Below are 23950 nucleotides of genomic sequence, written 5' to 3' on the forward strand. Positions count from 1 at the left end.
ATTCCAATTCACTAGATTCCTGAGCTAGGCTGGGCTTAAAAAATATCTCTTTCAAGAAAAAGCAGAAATTGTGCAGTTTCCTTGTTTCTTAATTTAAAAAAAAAACAGTGCCCTTATACAGCTTTGGATCCGTTATCTGGAAACCTGTTATCCAGAAAGCTCCGAATTATGGGAAGGCTGTGTCCCATAGACTGAGTGTTAACTAAAATAATTCACATGAATTAAAAATGTTTTTATCTCTGTAATAATCAAAAATCCCAGGTAAGATATAATGAATCCTTATTGGAGATACAACAATTGTATTGGGTTTAATTAATATCTATTTTTTTTTTTCTTTTAGTAGATTCAAAGTATGGTGATCCAAATGACAGAAAAATCCCATATCCTGAAAACCCCAGGTCCCAAGCATTCTGGATAACAGGTCCCATACCTGTACTCCATAATAAGCAGCAAAGCGCTAATATTATCATTGTAGGAACCGGCATGAACATAACTGTTGGCGCAGTCAACCCGGGAACGGACAGAGGGCCAAGCAATGTGGGGTTGGGTTCTAAAATGATTTTCTATTGGGCTTAGGGACATTTTAGACAATTTCAAGGTCAGATTTGACCATGTCACTATTTGCCCTTTGGTTTTGGCGTATTTTCTTCCAATAGGTTGGTTATGGGATTGGTAAGAGATATGGCCATTAGTGATGGGTGAAAAGTTTCGCCAGGCATGGATTCGCGGTGAATTTCCGCGTTTCGCCATCGGCGGATTGTTTCACGAAACGGATGAAAAATTTTGCAGCGTAAAAATTCGCCGCACGTCCAAAAATTGTCACCGGCGTAAAAAAAGAATAGCCGTGCGACAAAATAAGAGCCGCGGGCGACGAAACAATAGCCGTGTGACAAAACAATAGCCGCGGGCGACAAAATAATAGCCGTGGGCGACGAAACAATAGCCGTGTGACAAAACAATAGCCGTGTGACAAAACAATAGCCGCGGGCGACGAAACAATAGCCGTGTGACAAAACAATAGCCGTGTGACAAAACAATAGCCGCGGGCGACGAAACAATAGCCGTGTGACGAAACAATAGCCGCGGGCGACGAAACAATAGCCGCGCGACAAAATAATAGACGCGGGCGACGAAACAATAGCCGCGCGACAAAATAATAGCCGCGGGCGACGAAACAATAGCTGCGGGCGGCAATTTTTTTTGTCGTTTCGCGAATTTTTCGCCGTTTCACGGATCTTTTGAAAGATTCGCGAATTTTTCGGCGAAGCAAAACGGAACAGATTCGCTCATCACTAATGGCCATGCCTTTATTCTTAATGTGGAGCAGCCCTTCTCCTTTATATATAAATAAGAATAGTCAGTAAAGGTGAAAAGTGGGAAAATTCAGTCCCCATTGACCTTCACTTTATAGGGTGTTTTGCGTGCCCAACTTACGCCACCGCGCGCCCAACTTACGCCACTTCGTTGAGATAACAAAACAGGCCCAGGGCGGAGCTGTGCTGCGTCTTTTCCTTGGTGTTGGTGACTTTCACGGGGACACCTGTAAGAGAGCAAGAGCACAGGTTCTTATAGGCAGGAGTGAGGGGGGGGGTTGAACGTTACAGACCCAGTAAGCCCCCTGGGGAAAGCAGCATTTCCCACTGAATACATAACGGCCCTCATTACACCACACACACACACTGCCTTAAATGAATGAGACACAAATGAACTCTAAGTAACTTCTTAAATAGCAGGAGGTGATGGGTTTGGGGGGGGGGGGGGAGGTTATAGATTCATGGCGAAATAGAACAGCCCCCCCCCCTCCTGTCCTGTCTCTGTAGCATGGTCCCGTCTTTCATTTCATACACTGTGAAATTGCAACCAGCCCCATTACTAATGCCATTTCACGCTCTGCCATTGTCTTAAAGGCCTGCGCCTTCTGTCCCACCACTCACAGATTTGAGCTTGACAAATGGGGGCATGATAAAGGAGGGGGGGGGGTGCTTAAAGCTGGTGGCCATGTTGCACTATAGACCCAACCCCTTTCCTTCCATAAATGTCTATTTCAAAGCAACACCCCCCCCCCCCCCCACAGCTCAAACTTCACTGACTGTCACTTCTCAATGGGAGCTGCCCCCCGCTCAGCCCCAAAGTTAAAGCCGCTCGGCTGAAAGTGGCGGTGCTGGTGGGGGAATCCCATGAATTAATTATTACACCTTCCAGAAGAAAGGAAGAGGGAAGGGTGTGGCGGATTAATGACGGATGGGGGCGAAGTGGGGGGGATAATGGGGGGTAGAAGACAGGCCATGAAAAGAAAAGGGTAATTATTCTTTTGCAAAGCGAAATGAGCAATAAATGTATCAGCAATGTGACAAGGGGTTGTTCATCGGCAAAAGAAGATCTGTCCCAAAGTTTGCTGCCTAATCTTTCTTCCATCTGTTCCCCCCATTAGCATTATTCACTGCCAATCACATCTTAACAGGCCCCTTTCACTCCCTATTGCTATTAAATGTAATTCTTGCCAATAATGAACTTTAAGCTCTTTTCCGCCTCAATCCCATTTAGGTTTTTTTTATTTTGGGTTCCCTTTCATTCCGCAGAGCTGGGATTCCCGGGCCCCCGTCGTCTGTTACAGGCTCTCGACTGCTTATCTTTTTTAAAATAGTCAATAATTAGATTAGAACTTCAAATAAATGAAGTGGGAGATGAATAGGAGGGAGATCTTTATGGCGAGAGAATGAAGAGGTTCCCAAAAAAAAGAGAAAAAAAAAAAACTGCCCGTTGGTATTTTGTTCCCTAAGCGGATCCCAGTAACAATGATAGCTGCACCAATAGCCGTGCTGCTAGTAAATAAGTAACTTAAGGTTGGCTATTATATGATAACCTTGCAGCTGGAGCCTATTGGAGCACGGGGTAACCTTGGTGTCAAGTGCACGCGAACTTTCTCTTTTTCTTGCTGAATTCGCAGAAAAGACGCGTGTAAATCTCATAGAGCGTGGCTCCTTTCGTTTCATTATTTTCCCGTGTCCGTACGGGCCTGTGTGCATCTGTTCCTAAGGAGCTGCCATTATTATACAGCGTTTTGCCCCAAACAAAGACTATTTGGAGGACAGAACTTTAGGTTTGGGCACCACTTTGCCCATAATTTTTTCATACATCCAACAGACCCAAAATTCAACCTGATTTAGCCATATTGCTGTAGTATCATGAAGACCTAACTATCCTGTCTTCCTTTTCATTCACCCCCATCAGTCCAGAACAGCAAAATATGTTCACCCCAAATCTTCTACTGATACCTATGCCATCTGACTCTGAACCCCTCATCCAGTACTTTTAGCACCCCGAGATGGTCCAATCCCACTGTGGCTGAGAGAAATCAATGAGTTATACTTGTATGGACTAAAACTGGTGTTACCTGTGTATCTGACCAAACAGTTGGATATGGTCCACTGGCCAAACTCAATGAAAAGTTTGCTTGGCCAAATAAGAAGAAACTGTTCCTCATCTGGATCTTCTGATGCCTCATTTATGTATGTTAACCCAATATATTCGAAAGGAGTAGTGGGTTCCCATATTGCTGCCTGTCCATACTGGTCCCTCTCCTATTTACCCAAACCCACCCATACCCTGCACCTTTGGTGCCCCACAAGGCTTCTAATGGCCACGCTGTACATACTAAAAAAGTGCCCTTGCCAAACTATTAGACCAGCTTCTCGGCATATATGGCTAAACTTATGTCCGTTATCATGGTATGCCCTGTGCTTCAGGACTTTTTATCCATCAGTCACCCAAAGCTGCTTGTGAAAGTAGTATAGATTAATCTCTTTTTTAATATATAATACTATATTATAGCAATGACAACCAGGATGTTCTTGGGGATGTTGTGGTCACCAATGAGTTGAGTTACTTTTTCCTTCTGGAATGACATCAGGGACATCTTCCTACCTACTGGCCATGTCTGAAGCCACACAAGTCCCAGTTTAAAAGAAATAGCAATATGTCCAATTATCTAAAACATATTTACCTTTCTTGAACTCAATCTCGAGTATGTCTGGCTCATTTGGAGACGTTGCGGGGTTCTTTGTCTTTAAATACAGTCCAGGTGGAGCATGGTTCTAAAAGGAGAACACAGTGAAGAAGACACACTTTAGCCAGTTAGATCATTGGGCAGCTAATCTACAAATATTGTTTTTTTGGACTTAGAGCACCACCTGAAAGAAACCAATACAGTTGTGAATATACAGATTTTATGCAGGGCTGTGGTTTGCATTTAGCCAAGATGCTATCACTCTAAAGCAATTCTGCGATTAAGCAGCTGAGGCCCATTAAGAGTTGGCCTTGTGTGGCTGTGACTTGGTCATTCCCAATTTCTCCAAGATGGAGAGAGGACATGATGATATAGGGAAACTGACAATACTAGGAGAGTAAGGAAGCTGAGTGAGAAGAGGACATGGAGACTTGCCTATGGTTTTCTGTTGGGCCTCTAGCATGCCAGTTTCCAGGGATGGGGTAGCTGAGTGGATATTGTTAGAGTCAGAATCCCCCTAGAAAGCTACCAACACGAGCGGCAGTATAATAGCCCCACTTTCCCCCTTTTTATTGGATGAATGCTCTTTGTTTATCATGTTTCTGCCGGATTTTATGTCCCTGCAAGTGCCTAACACTGGCCACTCTGCTGCACAAAAGCTGTTGTAAATTGGTTTGGAAACATTATCTGTTGGCTTCCTTCCATGTTACATTAGCGAGGGATAATGCTTGCAGCAAAAAAGCTTTGCTATGGAAAGACTGTGTGCGGTGCTTGAGGAAAAGCACAAATTTGCCATCAGAAGTTTGGAATCCCAAGAGCGCAACTATCTGAGATGGAAGCAAGCAGCTACACTTAGCGCCACCTCTTTTCCATAATAGCATTTTACTTGAGTACATGTTGACATCCTTTCTCCAGTATGTGCTCCAGAATCTGTTAAAGCAGCACCAGACTGTAAAACTGGAGGACCACTGGCCGCAGGATTTTTTATGGACCCCAATATTCTCAAAGACTCAATTAAGTTTATTTTGGGCTCACTACATGGGCAGGATCTGCTTCCTCTATAGTTATGCCACTGTGTACAAAATACCATTTCTTGCCCAGACTTATATTTTGGCTCTAAAGGTGGCCATACAGGGGCTGATTGTAGCTGCCGATATTGGTCCCTTGGAACGATTCGGCAGCTTATCGGCCCGCGTAGGGGCAGGAACGAGGGGCATGGCCAACCGATATCTGGCCTCAAATTGCCCAGATATCGATCGGGCAGGTTAAAAGATTTAGTCGGATCAGGGACCGCATTGGCTCATTGATGCGGCCCCCAAACCATCTGCCCCATTGCCGCCATTATAATTCAATCCAAACGATCAAATCAGCCTACATGTTCCCCGATATCGCCCACCCGTAGGTGGAGATATCGGGTGAAGATCCGCTCGCTTGGCGAGCGGATCTTCACATGTATAGACACCTTAAGGGCATTGGCACATGGATAATTCCTCTGGGCAGGCTGGAGGCAAATGCTTGGGATCACCCCCCCTTCATTCCTATGGTAATCACCTGCATCTACAGGTCAAGCATTTGCTATAGAAATAAATGGGGGGGGGCAACACCAAGTATTGTGTCTAGTGGGAAAACACATGGGCAGTGGCAAAATTGTGGAATAGCCCTGTGTGTGTGCCATTACCCAGCCACCCTGTTTCTGATTTAGAAGAAATATTCCTTATCCTCGTTCAGGTTCAAACTGGGTTGGCAGGCACCGGGAAAAAACCCACAGGGCCCCCACTGACCCAGTCCACTCCCTCGGCACATCTCCCAGTGGCCACAAGGAAGATGTGTCCTATGCTTCGGTGGGAGGGGTTGACATGGGGACTTGGGTGGGCCCCTGGGTGGTAGCCCTGGTGGGCCCTGAACACCCCAGTCCAACCCTGTCCTCATTCTTTTTTAGATACAGTTTTGTAAAATCAGATGGATTTGGCCATTCCATAATAGCTACATCCTATGCTGCGCTAAGCCTTGGCCGCCAATATGGGTTCCCCCCGAGTGACATACCCAACGCAATATCTTGCATTCCTAACATCCTCATTGGAATTCTCTTATGCATGGGAAGTGAGCGCGCCCTGCAAACTCTTCCCCCACATATGACTAAAGAGAGACAGTGGGGATAAAAAAAAAAAAAAAGCATTTAATGCATGACAAAGCTGATGTCTATGTATCTCTATTTCCGACATGTTTTTCCATGCGATTCTAAATTGTATTGCAACATGCGTGCCCCCCTGTAAGACGGGAGGCCGTTGTACAAGCACCGCGCAGAATTTTATTCCGGGAAAAAAAAAAAAAAAAGAAAAAGGAATAAGGCTGGGTGACCCCAGCAGGTGCACTAGCAGAACGCACTCGTACAGTGTCCCCGAGGTTAATACATCCAGGGGAACGGCAATGTGGAAAGCAAAAACTCATCTAAAAACATATCAGCCTAATACCAGCTTTACAATGAAGAGGCGCCTTCTCTTAGCACTCATCATTCAAGGCCTTTCTGGGTTAGTGGCTAAAGTCTGCTTTGGCCCGTTTGATTGCTTGCTGGCCCTACTGCGTGGGCGTGGTAATGCCTGTCAATCATTCTTGCACCCAGCTTGGCAATGACAGACACCTTGTGTGCGTGTACCGGGCTGAAGATAAGCTACAGAGGCGTTAGGGGTGCTGGGAGTGCTTAGCTACTACTGCTATCGGCCCAGACTGCTTGGGGTGGATAGAAATGCAGTTCTGCAGCAGCTGAAACACTGCCGCTTTATAGGACTTGGCAAGGAAGCTTGGCCTATAGAGAGCTAGCCATTGAGTGAGATAGGATAATTCTTGTTTATGGCTGTACTAACATAAACTGACCAATTATATTCACCGTTGTTGAAAAAGGCACCTTTTGGGATATGTTCCCGCTGTTATTTGGGGGAATGGGTGGCATGTATGGAGCTCTGACCTAATCATGACTTATGTTGACCATACACGCACCGATATTAGCGTACGAAACCTCGTTTCGTACGATAATCGGTGCGTGTATGGCATGTCGGCGAGTCGACCGATATCGCAGGAAGCTGCTGATATCGGACGACTCGCCGATCGGACCAGTTTGAAAATTTTGATCGGGCGCCATAGAAGGCGCCTGACCAAAATTCTCTCTTCAGAGCTGAATCGGCAGAAGGAGGTAGAAATCCTATTGTTTCTACCTCCTTACCTGCCGATTCAGCCCTGAATGGTGTGTGGCGGATCTTACGATGTTTCGTGCGACCGATGGTCGTACGAAACATCGTCAGATCGCCACGTGTATGGCCACCTTTAAGGTGCCCATACACGTTAAGATCCGCGAGGTCGCCAAGCAAGCGGATCTTCTCCCGATATCCCCATCGGCCAAATTTAGGCTAATTCAATCGTTTGCGGTCCCCCATCCGACTAAATCTTTTAACCTGCCCGATTGATATCTGTCCAATTTCAGGCCAGATATCGGTCGGGCAGGCCCTTCGCAAGAGCCTAAAAGCTGCCCAATCGGTCTAAGGGACCCATATCGGCAGCTACAATTGGCCTGTGTATGGCCACCTATAGTCATGGTCAATGTCTTCTCTGAGGTTTGCATTGATTAGGGCAGGGGTCCTTAACCTTATTTTTCAAATGGATAAAGTGTTGGGGAGCAACATAAGCATAAAAAAAGTCCTGAGAGTGCCAAATAAGAGCTATGATTGGCTATTTGGTAGCCCAGTGTAGACTTATAGCCTACAGCAGGCTTTGTTTTGGCATTACACCAGGTTTGTATGCCACCAAAACTTGCCTCCAAGCTGCCAAGCCTTAACAATCATTGGGTTAGGGGCAAGGTGAGTAAATCTAGATACCCCTCAACTGTGCTCCCATAGATAGGACTTTTCTAGAAGGAAACACGCGGGAAAGGGAAGGCACAGGATCTCCCATTTTCATGGTGTCCATAGGAAAATAGCAGGACCATCTGAATACAAGAGAGAGCACTCCATATCTCCATTGTAAGGTAGAGTTCTAATGGGATCAGGGCTATTCAGCAGGGTGAGCGGCCAGTATTTCACCGTGATTGGTACATAAAAAAAGCATGAAATTGGGAGCATCAATGTTGAGAAAAGAGAATTACAGCACGCACTAGTGCCCGTCGTAATAGCCCAGACAATGCTTGCACCGTGTTTTGTGTTCTTAGGGGCTTCAGCCATAAACTCACCCCGGGAAACGATCGGCCCAAACTCCCTTCATGGGATGCTCCAGGGAACCATGATTTTGGGAATCTGTTGTTGCCGCTTTATCCTTGTGTGAAACTGAATTTACTGTATGTATTTAAGGCTCATTTCTTTAAAAGTGGATCATACTTTGCACTACCATATTCTGATATTTCTACAAAGTCAGTGAATTCTGATATCCTTGTTATTTACAGTAGGGGGCACATTATCCCTTATAATACATGAGTGATACTCAGAGTTCCCTGTATAACTCAGCCTGCAGCCTTGTGCCTTTATATGGGCACAGAACCCCTCAGTGACTGCTAATATCCTTATCATTTACAGTAGGGGGTACATTATCCCTTATAATACATGAGTGATACTCAGAGTTCCCTGTATAACTCAGCCTGCAGCCTTGTGCCTTTATATGGGCACAGAACCCCTCAGTGACTGCTAATATCCTTATCATTTACAGTAGGGGGTACATTATCCCTTATAATACACGAGTGATACTCAGAGTTCCCTGTATAACTCAGCCTGCAGCCTTGTGCCTTTATATGGGCACAGAAGCCCTCAGTGACTGCTAATATCCTTATCATTTACAGTAGGGGGTGCATTACCCCTTATAATACATGAGTGATACTCAGAGTTCCCTGTATAACTCAGCCTGCAGCCTTGTGCCTTTATATGGGCACAGAACCCCTCAGTGACTGCTAATATCCTTATCATTTACAGTAGGGGGTACATTATCCCTTATAATACATGAGTGATACTCAGAGTTCCCTGTATAACTCAGCCTGCAGCCTTGTGCCTTTATATGGGCACAGAACCCCTCAGTGACTGCTAATATCCTTATCATTTATAGTAGGGGGTACATTAACCTTTATAATACTCTCCAACTGGGTCAGGAGAGGCCGAATTGGCACTAGATTCCTGGCACCATAAATACATGCCCAAGCAGCAGATGTACATGGTAGCTATTCTCTGAACCCCCAGCGCACATCATGCAGATGCAGAAACCCAATACAAGTTGTAGGAGAGAGTGGAGGGTCAGGTTTTAGAATTAAAACCTCTTTACTAAACATTGACAATCACGGTCCCTCAGTGGGCAATTTCCTAACCCGACTCTGACGACCTCTATTAAATAAAATAACCAAATAGCGGCAAAGTGCCTGTAAGGTCTGGCTCGGGCGGCCTCGTACAACGCGGTGGCGCCAAACTTATTCCCTTTCAAAGCTTCGGTTCAAGTGACAAGTCACCGTATCTCTGCTTTTTCTATTTATCTCTCTCCACAGGGGGGCTGCGGCTGTAATGTCATCTAGAAATGAACAGGAGCGGAAAAAAGGAAAAAAATGGGATTAAAGAAAAAAAAAAAAAAAAGATAAATTTGGCCAGAGAGAATGAGGGGCAAATGGCGAGTATTGGATTGGAAAGGGGGGGGGGGGATGGAAAGAGTGTGAGAGAGAGGGACGGAGGGGGCACATAAGGGAGAGAGGAAGATTAGGAGCAAATGGGCCATGAATTGAAGCCTAGTGTAAAGCTCCTTGTGTCATCAATGGGTTTTATTCACCGGGTTGATGTTGTTGTGTCCGGGGCTGAATGAACTCTTTCAAAGAGCCATATGAAGTTAAAGCAAGTAAATTTCTATCTTTCTGCCATTAGAATGGCTCATTGCCCCTGAATCGGCTCTCATACGGCCACAAAGTGACCCAACCATCTGTTGGTGTGGCGCTTTTCTGTTTTTTTCTTTTTTTTACTTTTTTTCATTAAATCCTTGCCGATAGCGGAGTTTGCTTTAGGAAGAGAAGTCAATGGAATGAGGATGGGGGGGGGGGGGGGGGGATGCTACATGATGCTGACTGTATGGGATTCTTATGGCACAGAAACCTGCCAAGTAAAAAGTAACTACTCCGGGGCACTTATAGATCCGCAATTGTATGCAGAGATAGGGTAATATATATACAAATATACCGAGAAGAGAAGGAATGTTCTGGGCACACAATAAGCTGTACCCTCATACTGTACTGTCTAAGGGAAACACTATGGCACCTCCCTCCCATATGTATAAATACAAATGTACAGAGAAGGAATGTTCTGGGCACACAATAAGCTGTACCCCCATACTGTACTGTCTAAGGGAAACACTATGGCACCTCCCTCCCATATGTATAAATACAAATGTACAGAGAAGGAATGTTCTGGCACACAATAAGCTGTACCCCCATACTGTACTGTCTAAGGGAAACACTATGGCACCTCCCTCCCATATGTATAAATACAAATATACAGAGAAGGAATGTTCTGGCCACACAATAAGCTGTACCCCCATACTGTACTGTCTAAGGGAAACACTATGGCACCTCCCTCCTATATGTATAAATACAAATATACAGAGAAGGAATGTTCTGGGCACACAATAAGCTGTACCCCCATACTGTACTGTCTAAGGGAAACACTATGGCACCCCCTACCCATATGTATAAATACAAATATACAGAGAAGGAATGTTCTGGGCACACAATAAGCTGTACCCTCATACTGTACTGTCTAAGGGAAACACTATGGCACCTCCCTCCCATATGTATAAATACAAATATACAGAGAAGGAATGTTCTGGGCACACAATAAGCTGTACCCCCATACTGTACTGTCTAAGGGAAACACTATGACACCTCCCTCCCATATGTATAAATACAAATATACAGAGAAGGAATGTTCTGGGCACACAATAAGCTGTACCCCCATACTGTACTGTCTAAGGGAAACACTATGGCACCTCCCTCCCATATGTATAAATACAAATGTACAGAGAAGGAATGTTCTGGCACACAATAAGCTGTACCCCCATACTGTACTGTCTAAGGGAAACACTATGGCACCTCCCTCCCATATGTATAAATACAAATATACAGAGAAGGAATGTTCTGGCCACACAATAAGCTGTACCCCCATACTGTACTGTCTAAGGGAAACACTATGGCACCTCCCTCCCATATGTATAAATACAAATATACAGAGAAGGAATGTTCTGGCCACACAATAAGCTGTACCCCCATACTGTACTGTCTAAGGGAAACACTATGGCACCTCCCTCCTATATGTATAAATACAAATATACAGAGAAGGAATGTTCTGGGCACACAATAAGCTGTACCCCCATACTGTACTGTCTAAGGGAAACACTATGGCACCCCCTACCCATATGTATAAATACAAATATACAGAGAAGGAATGTTCTGGGCACACAATAAGCTGTACCCTCATACTGTACTGTCTAAGGGAAACACTATGGCACCTCCCTCCCATATGTATAAATACAAATATACAGAGAAGGAATGTTCTGGGCACACAATAAGCTGTACCCCCATACTGTACTGTCTAAGGGAAACACTATGACACCTCCCTCCCATATGTATAAATACAAATATACAGAGAAGGAATGTTCTGGGCACACAATAAGCTGTACCCCCATACTGTACTGTCTAAGGGAAACACTATGGCACTTCCCTCCCATATATATAAATACAAATAGACAGAGAAGGAATGTTCTGGGCACACAATAAGCTGTACCCCCATACTGTACTGTCTAAGGGAAACACTATGGCACCCCCTACCCATATGTATAAATACAAATATACAGAGAAGGAATGTTCTGGGCACACAATAAGCTGTACCCCCATACTGTACTGTCTAAGGGAAACACTATGGCACCCCCTACCCATATGTATAAATACAAATGTACAGAGAAGGAATGTTCTGGCACACAATAAGCTGTACCCCCATACTGTACTGTCTAAGGGAAACACTATGGCACCTCCCTCCCATATGTATAAATACAAATATACAGAGAAGGAATGTTCTGGCCACACAATAAGCTGTACCCCCATACTGTACTGTCTAAGGGAAACACTATGGCACCTCCCTCCTATATGTATAAATACAAATATACAGAGAAGGAATGTTCTGGGCACACAATAAGCTGTACCCCCATACTGTACTGTCTAAGGGAAACACTATGGCACCCCCTACCCATATGTATAAATACAAATATACAGAGAAGGAATGTTCTGGGCACACAATAAGCTGTACCCTCATACTGTACTGTCTAAGGGAAACACTATGGCACCTCCCTCCCATATGTATAAATACAAATATACAGAGAAGGAATGTTCTGGGCACACAATAAGCTGTACCCCCATACTGTACTGTCTAAGGGAAACACTATGACACCTCCCTCCCATATGTATAAATACAAATATACAGAGAAGGAATGTTCTGGGCACACAATAAGCTGTACCCCCATACTGTACTGTCTAAGGGAAACACTATGGCACTTCCCTCCCATATGTATAAATACAAATAGACAGAGAAGGAATGTTCTGGGCACACAATAAGCTGTACCCCCATACTGTACTGTCTAAGGGAAACACTATGGCACCCCCTACCCATATGTATAAATACAAATATACAGAGAAGGAATGTTCTGGGCACACAATAAGCTGTACCCCCATACTGTACTGTCTAAGGGAAACACTATGGCACCCCCTACCCATATGTATAAATACAAATATACAGAGAAGGAATGTTCTGGGCACATAATAAACTATACCCTCATACAGAGAAGGAATGTTTACTAAAGGCACGGGTTTGGTAAAATCATCCCCACTCGAGAGCTTTAAAGAAAAGAAATGAGCAGCCACTTGGCTTGTCAGGATGATCAGAGGTTGGAATGTTTATGAAACTACAGGAACAAAGTGGATTCTTCCCTTTTTTGCTACCCCTCTCCCTGCCCTAGGGGCCTACTTATCCTGACTGATAGTGTAATTACTACTGATGGATTAAGGTCTCGCAGAACATAAACAGCAGGTGATGGAAATGCTTTAGGTTCAGCTGTTACGGAGGGCTTCCAGGCGCTTTGAGCACAACAACAATGCAATCCTGTATTCGGGTCCACTGCTTTGTAATGTCAGAGGCTACAGTTTCGGTTTACCCATATGTACTCAAGGAGACCTGTCAATCACAGAAGGTGGCACTTCTGTATAAGACATAGTTCAGCTCGGGCTCATTTACTCAACCTCACATTGGTATGTAACAGGGATTCTTAACCTATGGGTCAGTGCCCCATGGAACCTGGAGTGGGTCACTATGATCCCTTCTGTTTCCACCTACTATAGAAAATGATAATAAGGTGAAGAACTGGTTCTAAACCAATTTTTTGCCAATTCTTTGACCTTATTTGGTTCCCCTGAGCAAAACAGGACCATAGATGTAGACATAAAAAAAGACATAAGTCTAGAACTTTCTAGATCAAATAGCCGTAGGCAAGACTTACCTTGGGGTTTCCCCTGAGCAAAACAGGACCAAAGGTGTAGACATAAAAAAGACACAAGTCTAGAACTTTCCAGATTAAATAGCCATAGGCAAGACTTACCTTGGGGTTTCCCCTGAGCAAAACAGGACCAAAGGTGTAGACATAAAAAAGACATAAGTCTAGAACTTTCTAGATTAAATAGCCGTAGGCAAGACTTACCTTGGGGTTTCCCCTGAGCAAAACAGGACCAAAGGTGTAGACATAAAAAAGACATAAGTCTAGAACTTTCTAGATTAAATAGCCGTAGGCAAGACTTACCTTGGGGTTTCCCCTGAGCAAAACAGGACCATAGGTGTAGACATAAAAAAAGACATAAGTCTAGAACTTTCCAGATTAAATAGCCATAGGCAAGATTTGCCTTGGGGTTTCCCCTGAGCAAAACAGGACCATAGGTGTAGACATAAAAAAGACATAAGTCTAGAACTTTCTAGATTAAATAGCCGTAGGCAAGATTTGCCTTGGGGTTTCCCCTGAGCAATACAGGACCAAAGGTACAGACATAAAAAAGACATAAGTCTAGAACTTTCTAGATTAAATAGCCATAGGCAATATTTGCCTTGGGGTTTCCCCTGAGCAAAACAGGACCATAGGTGTAGACATAAAAAAGACATAAGTCTAGAACTTTCTAGATTAAATAGCCGTAGGCAAGATTTGCCTTGGGGTTTCCCCTGAGCAATACAGGACCAAAGGTACAGACATAAAAAAGACATAAGTCTAGAACTTTCTAGATTAAATAGCCATAGGCAATATTTGCCTTGGGGGTTCCCCTGAGCAAAACAGCACCAAAGGTGCAGGCATAAAAAAGACATAAGTCTAGAACGTTCTAGATTAAATAGCCGTAGGCAAGACTTACCTTGGGGTTTCCTCTGAGCAAAACAGGACCATAGGTGTAGACATAAAAAAAGACATAAGTCTAGAACTTTCTAGATTAAATAGCCATAGGCAAGATTTGCCTTGGGGTTTCCCCTGAGCAAAACAGGACCATAGGTGTAGACATAAAAAAGACATAAGTCTAGAACTTTCTAGAATAAATAGCCATAGGCAAGACTTACCTTGGGGTTTTCTAGAATTCCACCCTCGTAACTGAAAATGAAAGAATAACAAGGTCATTAGTTTGTGCCTATAAATCCATGATGTTTGAGGAAGAATAGATTAAGATGGAGGCCATATTGGAATTGTGTTCCTCTTCTACAAACATCCTTTTAAGCTTTATCGAATAAAGTTTATTATATTGTTAGGCCACTGATTGGCTGAAGATGTTGGGAACTGTAGTTCAGGCAAGCTGAGGTGCATTGCGTAGTGATATTAAGAGGCGACTTCCATTTATAGATTTTGTTAAATTATGGGTGTGTAACAGGTCTGAACTGGGAGTCAAAATAGGCCCTGGCATTTCAACTACGCAGAGGCCCAAACAGCCCCCCACCCCCCACCAGCCCAATAAATAATGACTGTCTGTGGCAGAGATACCTTTTATACCCATGAGCCACATTTAAATGGAAAAAGTATTGGGGAGGAATACATGCATGAAAAAGGTTCCTGGAGATGCCAATAAGAGCTATGAATGGCTACTTAATAGCCCCTATGTGGACTGGCAGCCTACAGAAGGCTCTGTTTGGCTTTATACTTGGTTTTTATGCAACCAAAACTTGCCTCCTTATCAGAAATTAAAAAATGAGCCCCTAGTTTGGGGCCACTGGGAGCAACATCCAAGGGGTTGGGGAGCAACATGTTGCCCCTGAGCCACTGGTTGGGGATCACTGGTCTATAGCATCTTCCAGCAGCCCCTCTGGCATTTGCCAGAATCTACAAATTTGCCAGTCCAGCCTGGTATGGATAATAAGGAATATATACCTGATGTGCATGATGTTCTCGTCCATACTCCAAGGGTCCTTGGGGGTCACTGGGACAGGGATGTTGTGTTTCTGAGAAGAGAGGAAAGAAATTGCCCCAGTGAGCATGGAACAGGCTGCACTCAAGAACTCTCTCTGCTGATCGTGAAATATGGTGGCCTAAAACATATACTGGTCTTGAGGTCCCCATACACGGGCTGATAGTAGCTGCCGATATGGGTCCCTTAGACAGATTCGGCAGCTAATCGGCCCGTGTATGGGCACTACCGACAGGCCTGCCTGACTGATATCTGGCCTGAAATTGGACAGATCTCGATCGGGTAGGTTAGAAAATCTAGTCGGATCGGGGACCGCATCGGCTTGTTGATGCGGTCTCCGGACTGACTTTTGCTATGCCCGTTGTTATAATTCCCAATATTGCCCACCCATAGGTGGGGGATATTGGGAGAAGATCTGCTCGCTTGGTGACATCACCAAGTGAGCGGATCTGCCCGTGTATGGGGACCTTTAAGGTGGCCATGCTTGGGCTGATAAAAAAAACGCTGACTTGGACTCTCTGGACTGAGTTGGAAGTTTATTGGCCCCTGTATTGGCCATCAACGAGGTTAGAAAATCCCATTGGTCATGGTGTTGATGTTGCCCCCTTCCAAGTTCCCCATATGATCGAGTTTGTTGGTGGCCAAATCAGATAAAGATCATCATTTGTCAATCTCAACAACCAAGCCAGTCTTTTAGTGTAGTGTAGCGGAGAAAACGGCTTGTGTGCCATATCCCTAACCTTGCTATTACTAATTATTTGGTTCTACCCATGCCCCTACTGCCCAACTTCTAAGACTACCTACCAGCCATTCTGTTGTCACACAACGGATAATAACAGATTTGCTTTGGGAAGAAATGCCATAAGAATGGCTTCTACACGCAAGAAAGAAACTGCAAGTGAAGGCAGGAGGTACCATCCAATGAAAGACTTTTCCTTAATATTTCCAATAGAAAGGAAATATTATTATAAGAGAGGTTAGTTTGCCTTAATACTGGTTTTGGGCAGAGAAATACTAAGCAGCGCTGTGTTCAGAATGACAGATTAGCAGGTAAATGGGACACATACACACAGGTGAATGAACACAGAATGGATTGCGGAATGGCCAATCGATTCCATGCATTCTAAACGCAGCCCGTGTGCGCTGAATCACAAGCGCGGCTCTGGAACACTGCGCTTCAGAAAAATGTATTCCTCCCCGAGAGCAGCACGGACCCCGAGGGGGAGCAAAAAAAAGAAAGTCTCACGGGCCCAACTACAAAATTGCTTCTGTCTCCGTAGGGCTGCTAATCTGTTAACAAAGTCAGGTCCGACTGGGACCTCAGTGGTCCACCTTAGGTGGTCTGCCGACAAGCTAGGAACGCAATTTACCCCCCAACACACACACTTCTTTGGACCAGGGGCTGAAGGGTATGATATATGTCCGAGATGAACCAGACAAAAGAAGCAATTTGCAACCCTTCACAATTGCTCCTCAAGCTTCCTTTATGAAGCACCCAGTGAATGCCACCCACATTCCCCAAAGGCCTTGGCTAATGTGTAACTCAGGGATCTCTGTAGAGCCATTCAGCCTGATGAGCTGCCCAGTCTATTTCCAGCACACAGCCAGCTTGCATAATGGAGATCTCATGAGCTGCACATAGAAGGCACTTCATTATATCCTCTCGTTCTTCATTCTAATACACTGGGCTCTTCTCTGCGTCGGCAAGGCCACTGCCTGCTGCTCACTAGCACAGAATAGACCCCCTCATGCTGCCAAATGAACCCGTCCTGATCTGTAACTGGCATTTAGGTTTGTTATTAGAGCTGCACCCCCTTACTCGGAATTTGAGCTTTGAGCAAACACAATAGTAAAAACATTCACCCCCTAATGTAACCCATTTAGCAAGCAGGGGACATGTGAGTTTAGAAGGATGGGTGGGGGCAGAAGCAAAAAGAGACTATGCCACCCTGTGCCTTGGGCAAGAGATCCAGTACTGTGTATAGAGCTGATTTGTGAAAAGGCCACAATGGCCTGGGCCAAGGGAGGCAAGTAGGTTGGAGAAGCAGGGCACCCCAATACTCCATCCAGAGCGGTCCAGCTGCCAGCCTGTGGGTGTATCTTGCTGGCCCACTTTTAGGGAGCAGTGGGAGATTCAAACAGCTGTCACATCACAGGGCATTGGGGTTTTTGCCTCTGTGGGCTTTAAAGGGAGCCAGGAAGACAGCAGAGCAGTTGGGTCTAGGGAGGCAAGAAAGGAACATCCATCCCTGACGCAAGGGGTGTAACCAGAGCTGCCATTAGGGGAGTACAGGTGGAACAGCGGATGGGGTCCCAAGATGGAAAAGTGTAAGTTGGTAAAGAGGTGGCGCTTATGGGAGAGTGGGCAGAGATTAGGTGGGTCCATGGGCTTGGATTTGGCACAACTGGAGAGTAGCTGGGGCAGAGCATGCGTATGGCTGTACATGGAAGGGGCATTTGTATTTTTATTGGAGCCCCACCCAAGGGGCCCAGGTGACTAGTAGGCCGTTTGGCACCCTGTGGGATGGCCCTAATAACTTATTAGTATGGGGTCCCTTGATTACTGATGGTGGTCCTGTGTAACAACAAGGTTTTGGGTGGAAATTCTAGATTCTGTATTAACGGGCACACACATTAGAAGTAGGGTGAGTGCAGACAGTTTCTGGCGGGTATGCTGGCATTGCTCAAATGGGTGTCATTGGGCAGAAACGGGCATAAGCACCCCCTGAGCAGCAGAAGAATGTACCTCTATGAATAAGGCATCCCACCATTAGGCCCTGTGGCAGTACAAGGGTTAAAGGCAGGGGCTGGGTTAATGTTACCTCCAGTTAAGAAATAGCCAGGCTTGAAGTTAAGTGAGAGCCTTTTACTTATCTGGTGCATAGATCCCTGATAAATCTGTGCCCCCCAGGGCGGGGGAGATGGGATAGCCCAGTGAATACCAGTAATTATTTAGGGGAAAGGCCCTACCTGGGAAGAGACTCTTCAGAGAACAGAAGGGTGTCAGTGATAGCGATCTCTTTCTCATTTACAGCAATCCCAAATGATACTCCGAGGGGGGACGGGGTGGGCTGCGGGCGAGGAATAACCCAGCACAATGAGGAACAGAAGGAGAGAGGGGTATGTGCCGAGAGGCAACCATTCTGGCCAACCGGGGGCCCCACAGCTGTTATTGACTTCTAGCAAGTTAGGGGCAAACCATTGTGTATAAAGACAAACCTGCACACATTAAAGGGGAACTAAAGGCAGACATATCCTTCCTATGGCTACAGTATGATACCCAGGGTGCCTGTGTATGGGATGGCTACTGAGCCAACGTGTGCTCCTAGCCAAGCACAGATGAGGAGATGATTCACGCATCACTACCCGGGGCCATTGTGGCTCTTCATTACTTTTCAATAGCTTGTTAGTCAATTAATGCCGCTCTTTGTTTATTCTGAATGGGTAATAACCAGCAGCCCAGGGTGTGCCAGAGGGCAAATCACTCATGCACACACAGGCTAATGGGGGATCCCACACACACACACACAATCACATATCACAAGCCAGACCTGCCAAGGGAGCTGCTCCGCTTTGACTGATGGGATTTTAACCTGCACCTCATTACCAGCCAATCAGAGGTGAGCAGCTTGCGCAGACGTAACCAGGTGCCCTAACCAACCTGCCCCCATGGCTGCTGTAAGTACCAGCCCAGGGGTAGGAGAGTCAGCAATTTATATATAATATGTGTTTATCCATATCTGTTCCCTGGTTCCGACTCATGAAACATTGTAGCTAATGTCGGCCCTCCCCTTGTTCTGTTCTGCCTTCTGTGACATTGTTTTCAGTGAGTCAGAACCAGCAGTGGAGGAATATGAACAGCTTTCCAATGTTATATCCCATAGACCGACCCCTTCTGTTCGTTGGTTTGTAAAATAGGATTGGAAACTTTTTGAAGAGGTTCTGCAGCAGCTGCTTCTTCTCTGAGCCCCAAGCCTCCTATATCATCGCCCCCCCCCCCCCCGTAAAATTTTGACTTTGGAACAATAGATCACTTGACAACAAAATGACAATCGGCACTTCCACTTGGTCGCAACTGAATGCACAGGAACCCCTGCATGGTGCGGGGAGAAGCCTTTGTGCCGGACACTTTCCAACCTGCACTGCTGTCTAATTACATACACGGCCTGTATTGGGGCTGCCCGTCCCACCGACACCAGCTACATCTGATCATAAGTAAAGCCTGTGGCATACAATCCCTTAGCGAAGCGGTAGTTCCCCTTTAAATTAACTTTTAGAAGGTGATATTCTGCAGCTATATGCAGTTGGGCTACTTTTTTTATTGCTTTTAAAATAGCTTTTTCTCCAGTTTTGAATCTGTGCAGCTCTCTGGTTGCTAGGGGACAGTTTACCCTAGTAACCAGGCAGTGGTGTAAATGAAATGGCCTGAATAGAAAGTAATACATACAGTTGGGCAGTGGAACCAGTCTTTGGATCAGCATTGTTCTAAATGGCTAAAGGCCCCCATACACTATAAGATCCGCTCGCATGGCGATGTCGCCTAGTGAGTGGATCTTCACCCGATATCCCCACCTACGGGCAGGCGATATCGGGTAGCAAGTAGTAGCCCTGGGGCCAAACGATCGAATTATATTGGCGGCAATGGGGCAGTCGGTTCGGGGACCGCATCAACGAGCCGATGCAGTCCCCGATCCGACTGGATTTTCTAACCTGCCCAATCAATATCTGCCCAATTTCAGGCCAGATATCGGTCGGCCAGGCCGCTCGGTTCTGCCCCTACACGGGCCGATTAGCTGCCGAATCGGTCCAAGGGACCCATATCGGCAGCTACTATCGGCCCGTGTATGGGCACCTTTAGAAGGCATGTAGGCCTTTCAAATTGGCTAGGGAGTCATGCAGACCTTTCTAATTGGCTAAGGAAGCATGCAAACTTTCTAATTGGCTAAGGAAGCATGCAAACTTTCTAATTGGTTAAAGGTCCCCATACACGGGTGGGCGATATCGGGAGAATCCAGGATAATTTGATCATTTGGCCCTGGGGCCAAACGATCGAATTATAACGACAGGTATAGGAAAGGTAGTCTGGGGACCGCATCAACGAGCCGATGCGCCCCCCGATCCGACTAGATTTTCTAACCTGCCCGATTGAGATCAGGCCAGGTATCAGTCGGGCAGTCCCGTCGGTATTGCCCCTACACGGGCCTATTAGTTGCCCAATCGGCCCAAGGGACCCATATTGGCAGCTACTATCAGGCCGTGTATGGGGACCTTAAGGAAGCATGCAAACATTCTAATTGGCTAAGGAAGCATGCAGACCTTTCTTAAAGCTATCAGTTGTATCTGCCATTACAGCTGCTGCAGGCAGAGAACTCCTAGTAGTGGCGTAGCTATAGAGGCAGCAGACCCTGAGGTTGGGGGGGGGGGGCCCAGACCGCAGGATTTACCCCTTCTTTAGCGCTAAGAAATCCCCCTCCCCAGCCTACCTGGCATGAGTGTTCGGGGATTGGAGAACAGGTGGGTGGGAATGCGGATGGAGGGACGGCCGAGTAGGGGTGTGCCGGACCCCTCCAAAGATGATTTCTGGGGGGGGGGGGGCATTGCTACACTATCAACATGCATTGGGGGTATGGAAACATGCAACAGGTCTGAATAGCATTATATAGGTAACAATGATGAGAGGGGGACCAATGGTGCCCAGTTGTAAATAGGGAAGATAGTAATAGGCATAGGGGTCACTGGAGGTTTACTAAATATATTTTTATTCTATATACTAATTATGTTAGCCTCAGCCTTACCTTGGCATACTCCATCAGGTCACTGCGCCCTCGGAATCGGTTATAGAACTCGGGCATCCTCCATGGAGCAATGATCTGTGGGCAGGAGAGAGGGATTAGGGTCGGGCCCCTTGGCCTTGATAAAAGGGCAGGTGGGAATCTATGGGAATGGGATTTATAGGAGCCAATCAAGCATTGGTGGGACTGAGTGTCCAGCAGGGCGGGCAAGACTTACACTCTATTTACACCCAGGCAATGGTACCAGGCCCAGTATGGAGGGGCAGAAGTGCCATATTAATGGGCAGGTGGATGGCTGTTTGGGCCTCTGGGTACTGGGAATGCCAGGGCCTATTTTGAATCCCAGTCCAGACCTGGTTGGTACTGGGGTAACACCAGAAGGGGCACAGAGCAATATATCGTAGTTACCTTGACTTCGGGGTACAGCGCGTAACATGTGAGTTCGAAACGAATCTGATCATTTCCCTGCAGAAGAGAAGGAGAAACCCAGTGAGATGTTGGGCATCCTGGAATAATGTGAATAATGTGGCTGTTCTGCCTCTCGTCTATGCTGTTATTTTGGTTTTCAGGCAAAACATAACACAGCGATTCTGTTTATCTTATCATTCAAGCCCCCTCCTGGTTGCCATGGGAATTGGAACCTAGCAACTAGAGAGCAGTTGAAATGACAGACAGGAGGGCTGTAGGCAATAAGGAGCCTTTCTGCTGTTTAAAAAGGGCAATAGAAGAATTCAGGACTGAACTGAAGTGCAAATTATCTCTATTAACGAACACATTTTCTGGGGGGAATGGAAGGTGTGCTTAATTTAAAGTTCTGTAGCTCAGGACCGGTGCCTGGGAGCAATGCTGAACTACAAGTTTGCTTCTAAAGGCTTTAGGAAGCCAGGGGAGTGGAATACACATTGTCATGCTAGAATAATATCCTTTCTATTGGGAGGATGGGGATTCCTAATGTTGTTCTTTGGCGCCACCTACAGGCTTTATACCAATAGGACAGGTTTGTGCCCCTGGGTGCAGAATTGTAATACAGATATTGGGTTTATATATATATATATATATATATATATATATATATATACAGTGGAGGAAATAATTATTTGACCCCTCACTGATTTTGTAAGTTTGTCCAATGACAAAGAAATGAAAAGTCTCAGAACAGTATCATTTCAATGGTAGGTTTATTTTAACAGTGGCAGATAGCACATCAAAAGGAAAATCGAAAAAATAACTTTAAATAAAAGATAGCAACTGATTTGCATTTCATTGAGTGAAATAAGTTTTTGAACCCTCTAACAAAAAAAGACTTAATACTTAGTGGAAAAACCCTTGTTTGCAAGCACAGAGGTCAAACGTTTCTTGTAATTGATGACCAAGTTTGCGCACATTTTAGGAGAAATGTTGGTCCACTCCTCTTTGCAGATCATCTCTAAATCCCTAAGGTTTCGAGGCTGTCTCTGTGCAACTCTGAGCTTGAGCTCCTTCCATAGGTTTTCTATTGGATTAAGGTCCGGAGACTGACTAGGCCACTCCATGACCTTAATGTGCTTCTTCTTGAGCCACTCCTTTGTTGCCTTTGCTGTATGTTTTGGGTCATTGTCGTGCTGGAACACCCATCCACGACCCATTTTCAGTTTCCTGGCAGAGGGAAGGAGGTTGTCGTTCAGGATTTCACGATACATGGCTCTGTCCATTTTCCCGTTAATGCGAATAAGTTGTCCTGTGCCCTTAGCAGAAAAACACCCCCAAAGCAAAATGTTTCCACCCCCATGCTTGACCGTGGGGACGGTGTTTTGGGGGTCATAGGCAGCATTTTTCTTCCTCCAAACACAGCGAGTTGAGTTAATGCCAAGAGCTCTATTTTGGTCTCATCAGACCACAGCACCTTCTCCCAGTCACTCACAGAATCATTCAGGTGTTCATTGGCAAACTTCAGACGGGCCTGCACATGTGCCTTCTTGAGCAGGGGGACCTTGCGAGCCCTGCAGGATTTTAATCCATTGCGGTGTAATGTGTTTCCAATGGTTTTCTTGGTGACTGTGGTCCCTGCTAATTTGAGGTCATTAACTAACTCCTCCCGTGTAGTTCTAGGATGCTTTTTCACCTTTCTCAGAATCATTGACACCCCACGAGGTGAGATCTTGCGTGGAGCCCCAGAGCGAGGTCGATTGATGGTCATTTTGTGCTCCTTCCATTTTCGAACAATCGCACCAACAGTTGTCACCTTCTCTCCCAGCTTCTTGCTAATGGTTTTGTAGCCCATTCCAGCCTTGTGCAGGTCTACAATTTTGTCTCTGACATCCTTGGACAGCTCTTTGGTCTTTCCCATGTTGGAGAGTTTGGAGTCTGCTTGATTGATTGATTCTGTGGACAGGTGTCTTTTATACAGGTGACTAGTTAAGACAGGTGTCCTTAATGAGGTTGACTAATTGAGTAGAAGTGTCTAACCACTCTGTGGGAGCCAGAACTCTTAATGGTTGGTAGGGGTTCAAAAACTTATTTCACTCAATGAAATGCAAATCAGTTGCTATCTTTTATTTAAAGTTATTTTTTTCGATTTTCCTTTCGATGTGCTATCTGCCACTGTTAAAATAAACCTACCATTGAAATTATACTGTTCTGAGACTTTTCATTTCTTTGTCATTGGACAAACTTACAAAATCAGTGAGGGGTCAAATAATTATT

General features: G+C 45.5%; 1 protein-coding gene across 3 annotated transcripts in view; it reads right to left on the minus strand.

Moving 5' to 3' along the window:
* The window catches only part of ass1 (argininosuccinate synthase 1), a 59265-nt gene that overhangs the window by 18630 nt on the left and 16685 nt on the right, over positions 1-23950 (minus strand). For all 3 annotated transcript variants that reach the window (XM_031890404.1, XM_031890405.1, NM_001011212.1), the window contains 6 exon segments: positions 21677-21733; positions 21272-21346; positions 15440-15510; positions 14641-14671; positions 4004-4094; positions 1456-1540 (listed from right to left, as the gene is read on the minus strand). In XM_031890404.1, the coding sequence (XP_031746264.1) occupies positions 1456-1540; positions 4004-4094; positions 14641-14671; positions 15440-15510; positions 21272-21346; positions 21677-21733 (410 nt within the window).

Source organism: Xenopus tropicalis, chromosome 8, assembly GCF_000004195.4.
Source record: "Xenopus tropicalis strain Nigerian chromosome 8, UCB_Xtro_10.0, whole genome shotgun sequence".
NCBI lineage: Eukaryota > Metazoa > Chordata > Amphibia > Anura > Pipidae > Xenopus > Xenopus tropicalis.